Source organism: Formica exsecta, unplaced genomic scaffold (assembly GCF_003651465.1).
Source record: "Formica exsecta isolate Colony F162 unplaced genomic scaffold, ASM365146v1 scaffold38, whole genome shotgun sequence".
NCBI classification, from domain to species: domain Eukaryota; kingdom Metazoa; phylum Arthropoda; class Insecta; order Hymenoptera; family Formicidae; genus Formica; species Formica exsecta.
This window is the reverse complement of record NW_021851042.1, coordinates 632,925-654,025: the sequence shown is the minus strand read 5'-3', so window position 1 is coordinate 654,025 and position 21,101 is coordinate 632,925. Positions and strand designations below refer to the sequence as shown.

General features: G+C 37.3%; 1 protein-coding gene across 1 annotated transcript in view; it reads left to right on the top strand.

The window, feature by feature from the left end:
* The first annotated feature begins 3,780 nt into the window (after positions 1-3,780).
* The window catches only part of LOC115239409 (homeobox protein HMX1-like), a 22,887-nt gene continuing 5,566 nt past the window's right edge, over positions 3,781-21,101 (top strand). Inside the window, exons 1-2 of the mRNA XM_029813914.1 lie at positions 3,781-6,052; positions 20,250-20,446. Coding sequence (XP_029669774.1) covers positions 5,029-6,052; positions 20,250-20,446 — 1,221 coding nt within the window. The 5' untranslated portion in view covers positions 3,781-5,028. The remainder of the gene's footprint in view (positions 6,053-20,249; positions 20,447-21,101) is intronic.

The window sequence follows — 21,101 nt, the reverse complement described above, 5'->3', positions numbered from 1 at the left end:
CTCACTAAACGACAGCCATTTTGTACCTAAACTGGATTGCCGACTCACTAACTGGTTTTGAGGACGCTTAATAGACTACTCGGTGCTCCTATTATGGCGATCGCGCGCGTCCACGCTGTATTTCGGTGTCGTTTATTCCCCGTTAATGTGCAAATCGCGGGGAACGCTCGGGACATATCCCCTCTTGCGCGCGCGCAAACGTTCGTGCATTTTGCTCGTCACGCTGCTGGTAATTTACAAAAGACAGAGAGACGGATATATATATATATATATAACGAAAGAGAGAGTGAGAAGGTGGGGGGAAGAGATAGAAATATATCAAATATAATATAGCAACAAATATTTATCTTTTGTTATATAATATTTAATTATTTATATTTTGAAACATTTTTTTTTATATTTGTCACATAATTTTGTACAAAATTAAGTAATTTTGTTTAAGGGTGTACTGGCTATACAATTCCAAACAAAAGTTACTTCAATTTGAAATTAATGAAATTCTATGCTTTTTTATGGATTAAGATATGCACTATATGTGCTCGTATTGTGTAAAGGATTCAAATAATGCCAGTTAATATGATATTTGGCATTACAATGAATATATTTGCACATTCTGCAAATTGTGTGATCGTCAGCAAAAAACTTTTGGATGTGTTTTTTCGATATCAACTTTTTTTTAGAAACGTTAACATTAACTTCAAAGTGCACATACATACACACGCAGCATATATTTTGAAGATATATATATCAGGTTTAAAAAATAATATATTAATTATTTTGTATCATACTATAATAACTATAATATCTCTTTTTTGATGTTATTATATTTATAATATTGAGATCCAAGCAATACACATATTTAATTATCCCTCTAAATCTTTTTTACTTCTAGTGATTCTAATAAATTTTATAACTTTGAATAATCTGAATTTAATTATACACTAAAATTAAAAATATTTCGGACTATACAACCTAGGGTATGTAATAAATTAAAATTAAGAAATATATTTCCGTTTATACATGTGAACCGTATTTTAGGTACATTCAAGTTTTATAAACATAAATTAAAATTAAGAAATATATTTCCGTTTATACATGTGAACCGTATGTTAGCATACATTCAAGTTTTATAAACATAAGCTACGTAATGGTTTATCAAACTAAATCGCTCGCCATTTAAAGGATCTCAACCGCTCTATCATCTAATTATTATCAACGCTTCAGTGCAGCGGGCAACGTTATTGACTCTGTGATTCTATTTCATATCGCGTTTAAACACTTTCGCGCGCGTAACATGCGTAATAAAATCTATCCGGAACGAGAAGAATTGCCAGGAATTACGAAAGCTCGGTGGCATCAATGTCCTTATTTTCGCTGGCCAAAAGCATCTCGAAGGAGGCACAGGCAGCGAGGTATAACGAGATTTTCGTTAGTCCGATTAGTTCTTAGTTGACTTCCAAGAAAATTATGAAGGAATAATTTCTCCTGTCAGTCGATTCTCATGCATCCCTCGGGATATACCGCTGTCACTTGTCATTATCGTTGTCGACTTATCGGATTAGTGTAATCCGATAATAAAGTATCCTTGCTGGTGGTCTATGTTGGTCCAGCGACATTGTCGCGATTGTGTAGATTGAACGTATTGTACTAGAGTAATAGTATTAGCTGAGAGTTTGGACAGACGACGTTTACTATGATTAATCCTGTAGCACCAGAGAGTTTCACTAAGACTAGCATACAATATTCCTGAGAAGAGCAGCAATTCGATGAACAGCAAAATTTATAAATCTACCCGTTTGAAATTTCTTACTGTTTTTACGCCAAGTAATAAGTGATACTGATTATGATGCTATTCTCTTTTAAGCTATTGCCGCACTACGATTGAACTCTGTCCTTTCGCTTATATATTTGAATATTAATGATTATGTAATCTCTTTTTTTTAACCATCAGAGGCACATAATTATATTTATATTTAAAAATCTCTGCATCATTTCTTAGTATAGTTGCAGAAAGTTTATTCTATATATAATTTAATGTCTTCTTATGTCGAGTTTTAATAAAAAGTTTGTTTGTAAAACATGTCACATACGCGACGGACTCGAATAAGAGCATTATAAAGAGCATCATAAGAGACAACGAGAACGCGCACGTATACGAGTTATCCAAGGCCTTCTTAGCCCTATTCGCAACTGGCAAACAGCAAAAACCCCTATGCTTGACGGCTCAATTCTCTCTTTCTGCTTTCTCTCCCGCCTTCTGATATACCTCTTTCCTCGCGAGAACCGCGCGCGTGTTGCAGGCGCTTCCCCACCCTCGCTGCGCTCCCTTCTTTTGAACGGTAGGTTCAATATGCCGCTTCTGTTAACGGAGCGTTAGTAAGGGGTGGATTGGAGCAATTCTCGAAAAATGCAAATATTTATTCATTTTCAATCATTATTTATATAATAACTTATGCACAGAACAATATATAATAAAAAATAGATTAACTTAACAACGTATTAGAGATAAACTATTACATATACTTTGCGAAATTATTAAATTCATTTTTAAAAAACCTAAATGTACGTACTTATCTATTCAGAATGTATAAAAATGTACACATGCTAAAACATTAAGATCTAAAAAATTTAATACATAAACAAAGCTTACATTAGTTGTTTACTTTAAAAATATGCAATTTCATAATTTAACAATACTTTCAGAATTTATTTACATCACTTTGAGGCTAAATAATTATGAGAAATATTTATCTTGAGCAGCGCATTTTCTAAATTGGCCCCTGCTTCTGCATATTTAGCAGTCCATTGGATTATGATGGCACTAATGGTGAATCGTGAAGACCAGACTGTCAAAATGAAATTCTCCGGTCACGTGTTTCGGCACGCACGCCAATCTAGCTGATAATTAAATATGATCGACGTCGGGGCCATATATATCACCGACGTTATCTCGTAAATCCTAGATTAGCCTTTGCTCGCGCTCTCACGAAAGCGAAACGAGAGGTATCACGCGAACCGTGCGCGATCCCCGTCGAATAAACGCGAGAGGCGAGAGGGTCGCCGTTCTCCCAGCATGCGCCCAGCATGCACACAGCCACGTGCACCCGTATTGCCAATCAATTCGCGCATTGCGCGCCCGGGAATTAGACAATTAGGAGTCGTCACGTTCCGCTCGGTCCCGCGCGTCGCGTCCCACCAGCACGTTCCACATCGACCGTTCTCGGTTCCCCACCACCTGGAGACTTCCTCGAAGAGAGAGCTCGGGATAATGCGCAACCAGCTCCATCTGGCGACTGTGGCAAACCGGAAGAAGAAGGGGCACCCCCTCGGCTTCCGATTTATCTCGTTGCCCGCTATTGGTCCGCGTTCAACCAAGAAGAACGCCCACTTGCAAAACACCCGAGATGTGCGTCGGCTCGCACGTATTGGTCGAGACCAGACCACAGTACCGGTTCTGTGAACATTGCGGGGGCGGCGCGCACCCGGCGGCGGCACCGCGACACTAAAGACGAAAAAAGAAAGGGAGAGAGAGAGAGAGAGGGAGAGAGAGGGAGAATGGGTCCCGGCAGGGCTCTCCGCCGCGAGTGCAGCCGAGCTGGTAATCAGTGCCGTTTCCGCGGCAGTGGCGGTCACCACGCGGCAGATTACACAGATTACACCCGATTACATTTGTACTCCGCCGCACTGACGGTCACCGGTTCTTTTCCGGTAAGATCATCGGTACTCTCCCGCCTTATCCCCTCCGTCACGTAACGTAAGCTGGAGTACGCGCTTGACCATCCCGGTGAACCGTCGTGAGGTCCACCGTGTCGACGTCATCGGTGTACGAAGAGTCCGAGTATTTCGACAGAAACCTAGAAGTGCTAAAGGAGATCGCGTATATATCGAACGACGCCAACGTTCAATATTCTCGAACGCGCGGAAGAATACGTTGATGGCAGCGACGGCCGACGGACTCTCTATCTGTTGACGTTGAAAATCAACATTTGATTCTCCTCGAGCTACGCTTCTAAAGATCTAGTTCGTCGATGATTAATAATGACATTATTCGCAAAGAATGACATTTGTAATATAATGGTGGAATAGACAAAGCATTAAAGTGTATCGTACGTACATGCCACATCATGAAGAATAATCTGAATTTAGAACAAGTAAATACAATGTTATAAAATACCTTTTAGAATATTAGCGGGAAGTACATACATGACAGATTAGAATTGATCATTGACATTTATACAACATAGTAGAAACATACATGATAGTAGAAACTGTCAATGTAAAATTGATCCACGCGACATTATTTTTAATAAAAACAAGTATTGCACAGCGCAGATTTTATCCTGCATATTTTATTTAAGTAGTGTGGTTCAAATGTTTTTATACAGCCTCATCAAGCGCTGCCTGAGAAAAGACCATAAAGTATCGTGAAAAGAAAGTTGCCATATAAGAATATCGGCCAAAGATCGGTCGGGATGCGAAAGATATAAAAGTTAAGAGACAAGAAGAGTTGGGTCATCATGTTGATATCTTAAAAACACTCTTCTGACTTTAATGGGGGAATCCGCTCGTGTCGGCTGGGTCATTCCGCGGCGATGCGGCGGATTCCAAGAATAACGGAGCACGGGACTTGCTGAGGCGACGGACTGTATCTAGAAAGCATCTTCGACTTCACTGACTAGATTCGTCCAGGAATCGCGATGTAACTGATCGTCGCCTGAAAGTGCCGCGTGACTCGATCGCGTCAATCCACCAGATCGATCGTTCTTTGACAGATATTCTCGAATAACTAATGCAGCGATTGTCAGCTGACACTTTGAATTACAACGCTATTTGTTCGGAGTTCCGTTAGAAATTGCCGTGGAATAGACTTTGCAACATGGAACTTAGACAGCAATTGGACGGTCTTTTCAATTGCATCTTCGAATGACTTCAACGTGTAGATGCAATAAAATCGCGGATATTCCGCGGTTGTATTCCGAGATTTGCGAGACGTAAAATCTCGAGAAACTGGTGTACGTTAGAATCAGTATGAGCAACGGCGAAGGCGTAGTGACGGGCCCGGATTCTGGCAACGATCGCCTGTGCGAGGACGTCGACATGGCTACTCCGACGTCAGCGTCTTCGAATTTGAAGCCGCGAAGTGGCAAGATCAGTTTCAGTGTCGACTCCCTGCTGAGCGGCACGAAAAAGAGTGCCATCGGTGGCGGAGCCTTCGCGGCCAGGCGAGACAACGATGACAGGATGGACGCGGAAAAGAATCTCGAGATGGAGACTAGATATCGAGAGCTGCTAATGGAACAGCAGAGGCTTCAGAGCAGAGAATTGCTCGCCAGGCTAAGTCCTCACGGGCTCGCCAGCTTCGGCAATCATCACCATCATCATCCGAGCAGACTCGATCAGGATCACCCGTCCGCTCGCCATGAGATGCTCACGGTGAAGGATTTTTCCAGGACGAGCCACGATAAGTCGTCCTCACCCATCAGGATAGATCAAGAGATTCCAAAAAACCGAGACGATCATCGACTGACGACCAACTCGCCGAGCGTAATTGGCGAGACGATACTTCAGCGAGAACAGGAGCGCATTCAGGAAGATGACGAGAGGATCGACAGGATCACGAATCCGAGATCCGTATCACCCGCAAGTAGACGGGAGATCCTAGATGATCATAGCGACTCCGAGGCGAATCGCTCGTTGGAAGGAGACCGAACGACGGATCATCTGGATCTCGAGGATCATGAAATAAGAAGCGTCGGGCAGTCTGAGGACCTGAACGTGATGGACTCGGATTGCGAGCTGGAGAGGGATCTGGAGGCCAGCCAAGAGAAGGAGGAGAAGTCCAGTCCGGTAGTGCCTCAGCCGATTCATCCCGGAGTGCAAAGGCCTTCGCAGGGGCCACCATATCTCGCCGGAGCACCCGGCGCTCCCGGCTGGAACCCCGCGGGATTTCCACATTCTCTGGCGGGGTTCGCGTGGCTACCCCCACCCCCACATCCGCACAATCCTCATGGACATCTTTACACGCCGCACGGCGGGCCCACCAGCCCAAACGGTAAGTCTAATACGATCAAAACATCTCATAATTAAATTTTCGTCAATTGTCGTATTTTAAAATGAAATTTTAAAGTGAGATTTCATGTTATGTTAAAACGAAAAATTTACATTTTTGTATCATAACACACGCCGATGATTTACGATACTCGTATCGTTAAATCTATTTTAAACAAATCTCTCAAATAAATCTCTCGAGAAAATATGGATGAATATGTTAAATCGCAATTGTCATCACTTAACTTTAATTGTCTTATTATATCTTAATATCTTAATAATAAAGGTAAAGAGAGAAATATTCTCCGAAATAAAAATATAAACTTGTGTCTAAAAACTTGAGAAAGTTGACGAATGCACGCAGTGGTTTTGCTACATTTCTTTTCATTTGCTTGAGACCATACGATTACAATGTCGGTGATTAGATGGATTACGCAAACTCTTATGAGAGTACATGACACGCATACAGACTCATAATGCACTGTATTAATGTCATGGGTCACGCGAGTAGGCGGATATTATCGGCCTTGCTAAAAAATTTCTACTTCAATTTACCTTTACCACACACGCGAGAGAAAGAAAGAAAGAGAGAGAGAGAGAGAGAGAGAGAGAGAGAGAGAGATGAAAGCTTAAATCTGAAAGAAATTTCAGACTTTAAAACTAGCATCGTATTTAATTGACAAGATATCTTAGCCGTCTTAGCCAATGATTTTTTTTTTTTGGAGTTATCCCATTGAGAGAGAGAGAGAGAGAGAGAGAGAGAGAGAGAGAGAGATGAAAGCTTAAATCTGAAAGAAATTTCAGACTTTAAAACTAGCATCGTATTTAATTGACAAGATATCTTAGCCGTCTTAGCCAATGATTTTTTTTTCGAGCTATTCCCATTAAATCGAAAGATTAAATCGAAAGATTTAATGGGAATAATATCGTAAGATTAATGATAGAATATTAAAATTCTAACGCGCGCGTGTGTGACAATCTAGTAGATAAATATTTAGTGGGCAATATATATTATATTTGAATTCATTACTGCTATTATATTTAAGGATATAATATTATATCATACATATATTATTATTATACATATATATCCTTGTCAATATTAACTCAATCTAAAGTTTGATTAAATTGCTGATTAAAATAGTTCATTGTGTTGCTCGACATATAATTTTATATTCTATAATTTTTAATTCTTACATAATTATATTATAACTTTAAGCTAGAATTTTTACGCGCGCGAAATCTATATTATTAATCCGTGTTATTAATTTAAATAAATTATTAATTATACAACAACGATAATTTTAAAATTATTGTATTTTTAGAAACTTACAGATTCTAATAAATTTGGAATATAAATCCTTTTTTGGCGAATGTTAAATACAAATTTATTATGCGCGTTGTAACATTTATGTAATTATTAATTATCTTTTGTAATTATTAATAACTATTAATTTAGACTAATTACTACATCGTCTTTTCGTCACTCAAAATTATTTCATTTTATCTGATATTTTTCTTGCTACTTTTTATGAAGCAAATATATTGTAAAATATTTTCTAGTATCACTTAACAGTGTCTCTGAACATAAAATTACTGTGGGTATGCGTTAGCCATCAATTCCAAGAACTATTAGAGTTTTAACATCATTCACTTATCGAGTGTACTTACTCACGCGTGCAGCCATCGAAGTCGCGATTTTCCCTCCACTCGTCAACGTCAATAGGGTTGCAACTCGGTCATTAAAGCCTTACTGACTTTCCTGAGTCTATTCCACAAATGTCACACGGAACTCGAGTCCCTACATCTTGCGACCGGCTCCCTGAAACGCGTATGATCGGTGCGGAAAGTTCGATTGCGCGTCGGACTCGATCGTCGTATATCTAGGCTATTAGGACGCAAGATCTGCGCTCACAAAGCGACAATAAGAGGCGTTTTTCGTCGCCTTTGGTGTGATACAGAAATCACTATATAACAACGCGAACGAAAAATCGACCACGCAGATAAAGCTCAATGTAATTGCCTAATGAGGAAGGAGAAACCGTGAAAGCAACTGCAACGCGATTCTTGAGACAGGTACAAAAGTGATCAGACGTACAGATACAGATCTTGTTTCATGACCGGTGGTGAATATATGGATTGTAATTGGCTAATAAATCGAAAGAAGGAAAGTCGTAGCCGCGTAGGTTCCAAGTCGTGATAATTAGACGCCGCGTTGTTGCTACCTGTGGAAGCACACTTCATTGATAAATAATTTACGATAACTTCAACGAGAGAATTAGTTGTGGTTTATTAATTACTGATTGCGAGGCTGCTCACTTTCTCTTATCAATTAGTGATTGCTATCAAGAAGCTAGGATATCGTTGTAAGAGCAAAATATATATGAAAATATATGCACTTAATTGAGTTATATTTGTTCAATATAAAATATGACAAGATATATTAATTTATTAAGATTCCGAGATGTTTACGCATGAAAACGTGATATCAATTATGATGACAATGTTTGATCGTAGATCCTCGCATTAATTATTTCTTAATCGCAATTAATTCTTTCAACTACAGTTATTACCATTTGCCTAAGGGAATGGAATATTCCTTTAATGGAGAAAGACGTTGAAGTGCAAAGACTCGTGTCCTCGTGTAAGTAAAGGACTCATGAATATTACTACATGACAAAATATATCCCTAATGGACAATTAAAGTAATACCTCATTAAGATGTAACCGACACCTTGTGAGCAACGAACTGCATCGTGGCTCTCTTCAAGGTACTCCGCCTCGAGTACTCGAGTACTCGTGAGACTGCAAAAGGATAAGAGTACTTCTCGTGCCTAGCTTCGCTACTCGCGCGTCAACTCTTATGCTCGCCGAGAGAGCTCGTAATGGTTTTAGAGATTTCTTTCTCGGAAAGAGCGTAAATTCCTCATTACGCGCGGATATAATCTCGCTTGCGGAAACTTTGAGATTCGCGACATTATTTACAACGGGGACATTTAACGAGGATCGTCTTCTCGAAAAATAAACCGCTATAGCTGTGGCAAGGACTGCATAATCTTAGGTAGATATCATTGAAAAGTGTACGATCTTCTATCCTAAATAATATCTGCTGAGCTCTTTTTATAGTCACCGGAATAATAAAATCAATCGTGTAACAAAAGAGAATTATTAAAGAGATTTAGGGAAATTTATGCAGATAACGTGAGATTCCTTACATCTTTCAAAATGACTGATAATTGAACGCAGCACTTAATGTAAGGCAACGCAATATCGGTAAAGCGAAATCGAAAAAGAGAAAATATTGATAAAACACACGAGTATGAAATTATTATGAATATATATAAGAGTAACTATCTGCCGCGTGTATTATTTTCTAAAGTTTCATAATTGAAAGTAACGCTTATAGTATTCAATATAAGCAACATGCATGGTAACCACAGAAAGAAAAAATATTAGGAAAATAATCGGAAAAATACGTAATTTCCCGCAATGAATAAGAATGCCTAAAGTAACTGCGTCCTAATAACTTCTTTATTTTCCAAAACGAAATAATTGAATAAATTGTGCGTACGTCATTTATTAATTATAACAAAATCCGAATTTTAAATGTTCGATATAAAGCAACAATTGAGGAATAAAAAGATTTTTAGAAAAATTATTAGAAAAATACACAATTGCGAAATTCTCTTTTTTGCTCTTTAATAAAAGCATATAAGGGCATTACATGCTACTCTCGCATAGAGAGAGAGAGAGAGAGAGTATGTGTCTTATTCTCCAGATGTTACTGACAGAAAATGGAAAGTTGACGAAGGTGGATCGGCCCGCGCGCCAACCGAGATCGCGAACAGTTCAACATGATAGAGTCATACATAACTCACGACATCCATAATGCATTCAAGAGATACCGGATAAAAACTGCTCTTGTTAAGGTGGCCTGTTAGGTTTAGTGTAGCGCATTCAGCTTCCTGTGCTACGACGCTCGACGAAGTTTTTTGCGAACGATAACGACAAACCGTTCGCTTTTCGGTCTCTCGATCTCGCCCCTATGCGTTCCTCTTACGATTTGTCTTTCTCGTCTTTTTTCCACGACACCAATTATCGGCACTTAGAACGGAAGCCGAAGCAGCCCGATACGCATCATTATTGTACCATTCGCGATTATTGCAGTCGCATTGCTCCGAGATGATTGTTCACTTACAGGGAACTCGGCTAATTACGGCGTCTTTTGTTAGTCTTTAATATTTTCAACAAAAAACTTTAAGCGATGCGAATTAGCTTCTAACCGCGGAAATTAATCGTATAAAAAAATGATGATATATTTTACAAAGAAATTTAAAATTGATTGTAATAATTTTTGTTACAAGTGACATTTCTGCATGTATCCTTTTCTAAACCATGTCTTTAGAATCGCGCTTTTTCCTTGCTCGGATTTGAAAAATAAAACAGAAAAAGTCTGTTAGCCAGTTTTTACTAGCCCTCCACAGCTGATAATAATCAGCGGGTTATGATACGCGGCTTCTCATAGGGTTGATAATACCGTAGCTTGTCGCTGGATGACGGCTTTCGAAAATTATAAATACGAACATCATTTATAATGTTTGTACGGCGCTTCCCGCACGCATTTATCTGGATTGCACGCGCAAGAATGAATTAACGACGCCCATCCCGTGTCCAATGATGTTCTACAAAGTATTTTGGACGATTCATCATTCCGTGGACATAATTACCCGCCTCAGTCGTTCCAACGATGTTGCTGGCCGCGCGGTCTTTCCTCGACATCTCCAAAAACCCAGCATCCGTTGACGAAAGTAATGCAGAATAGTGCATGTTGAGATGTAATTATTTTTTTAAATTTTATATAAATATTCGCGTAAATTATATACCCAAATAATAGCCCACGAAAAGCTGATATTTTTTATTAATCTTAAGGTAAATTTCAAGTTTTTAATTATAGCGTAATGTAAATAATGTTTTACATTATTTTACATTTTATTATATATTATAGCTGAACTTAATTTATAATTCTATACATTTCTAATTAGGCTGGTTTAGCGCTAAACGCGGTGTATACATTTTGATATCTCAAGAATTTTATAATCTCAGTAATCTTTATCATTGCATTTGGTTATCCGAAAAATTTACAACGCAGAGTCGGAGGAGGACGAATCGTATTCTATTCGCCAACGGTCGTTATAGCAAAATACTTATCCGCGTGCATGTCTCAGCGATCAGGTAATTAACGGAAATTAATTAGCAGTCGAGAAGAACATATTGATCGTTTACGTGCGCGGCATGGCTAACTTTGGCGAGCGACATGAAATCGCTATGTTACCGCGTGAATGGAAGGGATATCGACGTAACGACAGATCGTCGCTTCGCGCAGATTTGCGGTATCTTCTTACGTACTTCGTTTTGTAAACTCAAACATTATGGATATTTTATGCATGGGCGCAAATGGAAACAGATTGCCATATTTGTAAATTGTAAGTATTTTCGCATTTTTATAAATTTAGAACAAATTTATACATTCAAAGATTTTTATATCTCCGAGTGTTTTCTTCAAAATATTATTCATTGAAGATGATACATGAATTCATATTATATTTTATATGCATATTATAGATTATTATTTTATATCTAAATAAATAATGGCTAATTATGAGCCTGATTATTATTTTAAATATATATGTTTGACGTTAATAAAAAAATCTCTTCCTCATAACATAAATAAATAATATATTTTAATTAGAGTATTAATTGCATTAATAATTAGTTCAGCGACATAAGCAGCAATTTCTGACATCGTTTCATTAACATGAAAATGAAGTGTCACTATAAAAGGTAGTAAAATGCCATTAGCAGAATGTTTAGTAAAAGATCGCAACGTGTAATGTTGTCACGATCCATATACAATGTCCTTAAAGGAAGAAAACGGTGTGAGCAGATCCTGCTACCTTTGATCCGTCTAAATAAGTATTTAATTAGCAGAAATTAATTAGCCTCCAGGGAGAACATATTGATCGGTTACGTGCGTAAACCCGCCTGCCTCCCCCGGGCAACACACGCGAAACGAGGAACGAGCGGTGCAAACGAGAATGGAAGACGTAATACCGGTGTCTCGACTGATCCGGTCGACAATGCCGGCGGCCCGTGCCTTTTTTGTACACGACCGATCGTTAATTAGCGCACGGAATCCACGCGTGCCCTCCTCGCCGTCGCGAAATCGTCATCGTTCCCGTCGAGCTGGATGTCGAAAACACTTTTTCACTGTGCCAACCTGCAGCCGTACAAAATCAAGCGATGTAACCGCGCATCTGGCTGACGTAGGTTCGCTTCGACGAGATATCAATTACTCTTACTCTTATAATATGAGTTGCTTATTTAGAATGCGTCACAGAATAGAATTATGGGGAAATAATATTTCTAATTGCAGAACACACGCGCGCATTAGAAGGATTTATCGGCAACTGTAATTCTTAACATAGTCAATACTTCGTTTGCTCAATTGTGCATGGTCTTTAAAATATACGTGTCATATTGAATATCAATCATTGCAGTCTAATATAAAAATATTGATAGCGCAACAATATATTGTAAGCTCTTATTATATTCACTTTATAGATAATACATTATTTTTTTCGCCATACTTTATTAAATAAATCTTAGGTGGTGGACATTTTAAAATAAATAAAATAAATTTATAAATGAAATAAATTTATAAATGAAATGAGAGAAAATGCGAACTTTTTGCTGTCGATATATAATAATTACATTATCGTGGAAAGGTAGCAAGATTTTATGCAGTATCAGCTAATTGCACACGCGTCATAAACGACGACGGTCGATGATAATAATGCGTGCCGGATGCATGAGACCGGGATGATTGGTCGTTGATAATTAGATACCGTTTGCTTTGAACATTCGTTTTTTATGATTTAATTTGCACCCGCGTCGCGGCCGTGAGATCGTAATCGCTTCATCGCGCAAAACCTATGAAAACGCATTTTACCTAATCATCGTCGTATACTCGTAAATTAACAACTAACGTTGCACATTCAGCGTTCATTATCACTCGAAGAGTGTACGAAGATGGTGGACTGACATTTTTATAGCAAACGAATACAAATATCCACGGATGTCGTTATTATCATCTCTCTCTCTCTCTCTCCCTAATGATGCAGAAATAGCGAAGTAATGCGGCAGAGTAATGTTATTTTAATCTATCTCTTCTTGCATGTTTTCACACCGGCTCAAATCAACTCAAAACGGACGAGATTCAAACCATGATATTGAGTAATATTGATATTCTCATGAGAGAGAGAGAGAGAGAGAGAGAGAGAGAGAGAGAGAGATGAAAGCTTAAATCTGAAAGAAATTTCAGACTTTAAAACTAGCATCGTATTTAATTGACAAGATATCTTAGCCGTCTTAGCCAATGATTTTTTTTTCGAGCTATTCCCATTAAATCGAAAGATTAAATCGAAAGATTTAATGGGAATAATATCGTAAGATTAATGATAGAATATTAAAATTCTAACGCGCGCGTGTGTGACAATCTAGTAGATAAATATTTAGTGGGCAATATATATTATATTTGAATTCATTACTGCTATTATATTTAAGGATATAATATTATATCATACATATATTATTATTATACATATATATCCTTGTCAATATTAACTCAATCTAAAGTTTGATTAAATTGCTGATTAAAATAGTTCATTGTGTTGCTCGACATATAATTTTATATTCTATAATTTTTAATTCTTACATAATTATATTATAACTTTAAGCTAGAATTTTTACGCGCGCGAAATCTATATTATTAATCCGTGTTATTAATTTAAATAAATTATTAATTATACAACAACGATAATTTTAAAATTATTGTATTTTTAGAAACTTACAGATTCTAATAAATTTGGAATATAAATCCTTTTTTGGCGAATGTTAAATACAAATTTATTATGCGCGTTGTAACATTTATGTAATTATTAATTATCTTTTGTAATTATTAATAACTATTAATTTAGACTAATTACTACATCGTCTTTTCGTCACTCAAAATTATTTCATTTTATCTGATATTTTTCTTGCTACTTTTTATGAAGCAAATATATTGTAAAATATTTTCTAGTATCACTTAACAGTGTCTCTGAACATAAAATTACTGTGGGTATGCGTTAGCCATCAATTCCAAGAACTATTAGAGTTTTAACATCATTCACTTATCGAGTGTACTTACTCACGCGTGCAGCCATCGAAGTCGCGATTTTCCCTCCACTCGTCAACGTCAATAGGGTTGCAACTCGGTCATTAAAGCCTTACTGACTTTCCTGAGTCTATTCCACAAATGTCACACGGAACTCGAGTCCCTACATCTTGCGACCGGCTCCCTGAAACGCGTATGATCGGTGCGGAAAGTTCGATTGCGCGTCGGACTCGATCGTCGTATATCTAGGCTATTAGGACGCAAGATCTGCGCTCACAAAGCGACAATAAGAGGCGTTTTTCGTCGCCTTTGGTGTGATACAGAAATCACTATATAACAACGCGAACGAAAAATCGACCACGCAGATAAAGCTCAATGTAATTGCCTAATGAGGAAGGAGAAACCGTGAAAGCAACTGCAACGCGATTCTTGAGACAGGTACAAAAGTGATCAGACGTACAGATACAGATCTTGTTTCATGACCGGTGGTGAATATATGGATTGTAATTGGCTAATAAATCGAAAGAAGGAAAGTCGTAGCCGCGTAGGTTCCAAGTCGTGATAATTAGACGCCGCGTTGTTGCTACCTGTGGAAGCACACTTCATTGATAAATAATTTACGATAACTTCAACGAGAGAATTAGTTGTGGTTTATTAATTACTGATTGCGAGGCTGCTCACTTTCTCTTATCAATTAGTGATTGCTATCAAGAAGCTAGGATATCGTTGTAAGAGCAAAATATATATGAAAATATATGCACTTAATTGAGTTATATTTGTTCAATATAAAATATGACAAGATATATTAATTTATTAAGATTCCGAGATGTTTACGCATGAAAACGTGATATCAATTATGATGACAATGTTTGATCGTAGATCCTCGCATTAATTATTTCTTAATCGCAATTAATTCTTTCAACTACAGTTATTACCATTTGCCTAAGGGAATGGAATATTCCTTTAATGGAGAAAGACGTTGAAGTGCAAAGACTCGTGTCCTCGTGTAAGTAAAGGACTCATGAATATTACTACATGACAAAATATATCCCTAATGGACAATTAAAGTAATACCTCATTAAGATGTAACCGACACCTTGTGAGCAACGAACTGCATCGTGGCTCTCTTCAAGGTACTCCGCCTCGAGTACTCGAGTACTCGTGAGACTGCAAAAGGATAAGAGTACTTCTCGTGCCTAGCTTCGCTACTCGCGCGTCAACTCTTATGCTCGCCGAGAGAGCTCGTAATGGTTTTAGAGATTTCTTTCTCGGAAAGAGCGTAAATTCCTCATTACGCGCGGATATAATCTCGCTTGCGGAAACTTTGAGATTCGCGACATTATTTACAACGGGGACATTTAACGAGGATCGTCTTCTCGAAAAATAAACCGCTATAGCTGTGGCAAGGACTGCATAATCTTAGGTAGATATCATTGAAAAGTGTACGATCTTCTATCCTAAATAATATCTGCTGAGCTCTTTTTATAGTCACCGGAATAATAAAATCAATCGTGTAACAAAAGAGAATTATTAAAGAGATTTAGGGAAATTTATGCAGATAACGTGAGATTCCTTACATCTTTCAAAATGACTGATAATTGAACGCAGCACTTAATGTAAGGCAACGCAATATCGGTAAAGCGAAATCGAAAAAGAGAAAATATTGATAAAACACACGAGCATGAAATTATTATGAATATATATAAGAGTAACTATCTGCTCCGTGTATTATTTTCTAAAGTTTCATAATTGAAAGTAACGCTTATAGTATTCAATATAAGCAACATGCATGGTAACCACAGAAAGAAAAAATATTAGGAAAATAATCGGAAAAATACGTAATTTCCCGCAATGAATAAGAATGCCTAAAGTAACTGCGTCCTAATAACTTCTTTATTTTCCAAAACGAAATAATTGAATAAATTGTGCGTACGTCATTTATTAATTATAACAAAATCCGAATTTTAAATGTTCGATATAAAGCAACAATTGAGGAATAAAAAGATTTTTAGAAAAATTATTAGAAAAATACACAATTGCGAAATTCTCTTTTTTGCTCTTTAATAAAAGCATATAAGGGCATTACATGCTACTCTCGCATAGAGAGAGAGAGAGAGAGAGTATGTGTCTTATTCTCCAGATGTTACTGACAGAAAATGGAAAGTTGACGAAGGTGGATCGGCCCGCGCGCCAACCGAGATCGCGAACAGTTCAACATGATAGAGTCATACATAACTCACGACATCCATAATGCATTCAAGAGATACCGGATAAAAACTGCTCTTGTTAAGGTGGCCTGTTAGGTTTAGTGTAGCGCATTCAGCTTCCTGTGCTACGACGCTCGACGAAGTTTTTTGCGAACGATAACGACAAACCGTTCGCTTTTCGGTCTCTCGATCTCGCCCCTATGCGTTCCTCTTACGATTTGTCTTTCTCGTCTTTTTTCCACGACACCAATTATCGGCACTTAGAACGGAAGCCGAAGCAGCCCGATACGCATCATTATTGTACCATTCGCGATTATTGCAGTCGCATTGCTCCGAGATGATTGTTCACTTACAGGGAACTCGGCTAATTACGGCGTCTTTTGTTAGTCTTTAATATTTTCAACAAAAAACTTTAAGCGATGCGAATTAGCTTCTAACCGCGGAAATTAATCGTATCAAAAAATGATGATATATTTTACAAAGAAATTTAAAATTGATTGTAATAATTTTTGTTACAAGTGACATTTCTGCATGTATCCTTTTCTAAACCATGTCTTTAGAATCGCGCTTTTTCCTTGCTCGGATTTGAAAAATAAAACAGAAAAAGTCTGTTAGCCAGTTTTTACTAGCCCTCCACAGCTGATAATAATCAGCGGGTTATGATACGCGGCTTCTCATAGGGTTGATAATACCGTAGCTTGTCGCTGGATGACGGCTTTCGAAAATTATAAATACGAACATCATTTATAATGTTTGTACGGCGCTTCCCGCACGCATTTATCTGGATTGCACGCGCAAGAATGAATTAACGACGCCCATCCCGTGTCCAATGATGTTCTACAAAGTATTTTGGACGATTCATCATTCCGTGGACATAATTACCCGCCTCAGTCGTTCCAACGATGTTGCTGGCCGCGCGGTCTTTCCTCGACATCTCCAAAAACCCAGCATCCGTTGACGAAAGTAATGCAGAATAGTGCATGTTGAGATGTAATTATTTTTTTAAATTTTATATAAATATTCGCGTAAATTATATACCCAAATAATAGCCCACGAAAAGCTGATATTTTTTATTAATCTTAAGGTAAATTTCAAGTTTTTAATTATAGCGTAATGTAAATAATGTTTTACATTATTTTACATTTTATTATATTATAGCTGAACTTAAAATTTATAATTCTATACATTTCTAATTAGGCTGGTTTAGCGCTAAACGCGGTGTATACATTTTGATATCTCAAGAATTTTATAATCTCAGTAATCTTTATCATTGCATTTGGTTATCCGAAAAATTTACAACGCAGAGTCGGAGGAGGACGAATCGTATTCTATTCGCCAACGGTCGTTATAGCAAAATACTTATCCGCGTGCATGTCTCAGCGATCAGGTAATTAACGGAAATTAATTAGCAGTCGAGAAGAACATATTGATCGTTTACGTGCGCGGCATGGCTAACTTTGGCGAGCGACATGAAATCGCTATGTTACCGCGTGAATGGAAGGGATATCGACGTAACGACAGATCGTCGCTTCGCGCAGATTTGCGGTATCTTCTTACGTACTTCGTTTTGTAAACTCAAACATTATGGATATTTTATGCATGGGCGCAAATGGAACAGATTGCCATATTTGTAAATTGTAAGTATTTTCGCATTTTTATAAATTTAGAACAAATTTATACATTCAAAGATTTTTATATCTCCGAGTGTTTTCTTCAAAATATTATTCATTGAAGATGATACATGAATTCATATTATATTTTATATGCATATTATAGATTATTATTTTATATCTAAATAAATAATGGCTAATTATGAGCCTGATTATTATTTTAAATATATATGTTTGACGTTAATAAAAAAATCTCTTCCTCATAACATAAATAAATAATATATTTTAATTAGAGTATTAATTGCATTAATAATTAGTTCAGCGACATAAGCAGCAATTTCTGACATCGTTTCATTAACATGAAAATGAAGTGTCACTATAAAAGGTAGTAAAATGCCATTAGCAGAATGTTTAGTAAAAGATCGCAACGTGTAATGTTGTCACGATCCATATACAATGTCCTTAAAGGAAGAAAACGGTGTGAGCAGATCCTGCTACCTTTGATCCGTCTAAATAAGTATTTAATTAGCAGAAATTAATTAGCCTCCAGGGAGAACATATTGATCGGTTACGTGCGTAAACCCGCCTGCCTCCCCCGGGCAACACACGCGAAACGAGGAACGAGCGGTGCAAACGAGAATGGAAGACGTAATACCGGTGTCTCGACTGATCCGGTCGACAATGCCGGCGGCCCGTGCCTTTTTTGTACACGACCGATCGTTAATTAGCGCACGGAATCCACGCGTGCCCTCCTCGCCGTCGCGAAATCGTCATCGTTCCCGTCGAGCTGGATGTCGAAAACACTTTTTCACTGTGCCAACCTGCAGCCGTACAAAATCAAGCGATGTAACCGCGCATCTGGCTGACGTAGGTTCGCTTCGACGAGATATCAATTACTCTTACTCTTATAATATGAGTTGCTTATTTAGAATGCGTCACAGAATAGAATTATGGGGAAATAATATTTCTAATTGCAGAACACACGCGCGCATTAGAAGGATTTATCGGCAACTGTAATTCTTAACATAGTCAATACTTCGTTTGCTCAATTGTGCATGGTCTTTAAAATATACGTGTCATATTGAATATCAATCATTGCAGTCTAATATAAAAATATTGATAGCGCAACAATATATTGTAAGCTCTTATTATATTCACTTTATAGATAATACATTATTTTTTTCGCCATACTTTATTAAATAAATCTTAGGTGGTGGACATTTTAAAATAAATAAAATAAATTTATAAATGAAATAAATTTATAAATGAAATGAGAGAAAATGCGAACTTTTTGCTGTCGATATATAATAATTACATTATCGTGGAAAGGTAGCAAGATTTTATGCAGTATCAGCTAATTGCACACGCGTCATAAACGACGACGGTCGATGATAATAATGCGTGCCGGATGCATGAGACCGGGATGATTGGTCGTTGATAATTAGATACCGTTTGCTTTGAACATTCGTTTTTTATGATTTAATTTGCACCCGCGTCGCGGCCGTGAGATCGTAATCGCTTCATCGCGCAAAACCTATGAAAACGCATTTTACCTAATCATCGTCGTATACTCGTAAATTAACAACTAACGTTGCACATTCAGCGTTCATTATCACTCGAAGAGTGTACGAAGATGGTGGACTGACATTTTTATAGCAAACGAATACAAATATCCACGGATGTCGTTATTATCATCTCTCTCTCTCTCTCTCCCTAATGATGCAGAAATAGCGAAGTAATGCGGCAGAGTAATGTTATTTTAATCTATCTCTTCTTGCATGTTTTCACACCGGCTCAAATCAACTCAAAACGGACGAGATTCAAACCATGATATTGAGTAATATTGATATTCTCATAAAAATTTTACATCTTGCATCGGAAATATTCCTCGACTAAATAGACTAAATAATAACATCCGCTTTTATATATTCTATTTTTATAAAGTAAATTAAAGTCTACTCCCGCTTAATTGAGAAATATTTCGTTTTATATTATTAAACATAGATTTTTACTTTATCGTATGATAGATTTTTGTTACATCTTTATATTTGAATGTCAAATCTTTTCTCCACGCATATTTTTCCATTTGATGACATGATAAGTAAATTATCTGCATAAAAATAGAAAGTCTAATCCTATTTAAACACGTCTTTTTTTTTTGGTTTTCAGGGGACTTAAGATTGCCGGGACCTGGACCAGGCCCGGTCAGATGCACTCTTAGAAAGCACAAGCCAAACCGAAAGCCAAGAACGCCGTTCACGACGCAGCAGCTGTTATCGCTCGAGAAAAAGTTTCGCGAGAAACAGTACCTGACGATAGCCGAAAGAGCAGAGTTCTCGTCGTCCCTCCATCTTACGGAAACACAGGTGAGACATGAAAGCAATTAATTATTTCCGAATTGAAGAAGTCTTATTTTATGCATAATAATATTTCAGAGAAATATGTTTAGGGTGTGCGCCAGGAGAAAGATTAACAATCGTAACTTTTATGCGGGTTTATTTGACACTAAAAGTGCCGCGAGTTCTAAATTAGCTTAGAACAATCAATTATATATAATTATATAGAACGTGGATTAAGTTATTTATACCGAGAATAATATATATTTATTAAAATCAATCGTTAAACTGCGTATCTTCGGCGCGTGTAAATAAACATAATATATTTGAATTTATAATGTGTTATGAGACAGTTCGTACACATTTCTTGAAGATAAACATTCTGTAATACCGAGATTTATTATAATCCACAAAATATGATGAGTATATTACCTCTATTTCACCTACTGATTATTTTCAATGTTATTGTCAGGCAAAACATAACACACGCGGACAATACATGATCCTCCCGTAATGTTCTTATAAAACGAAAAACTAGCGAGCCGCAGAATTTCTCGCACTTCGAATCCACTTGTACCGTTCACTAGCTCGAATAAACACTCAGTTAAAACCTATAACTTGCTTATTCGTAGTTTCCTCGACAGCATCCTATCTCCGAATATATTTATTATATATATAACTATTA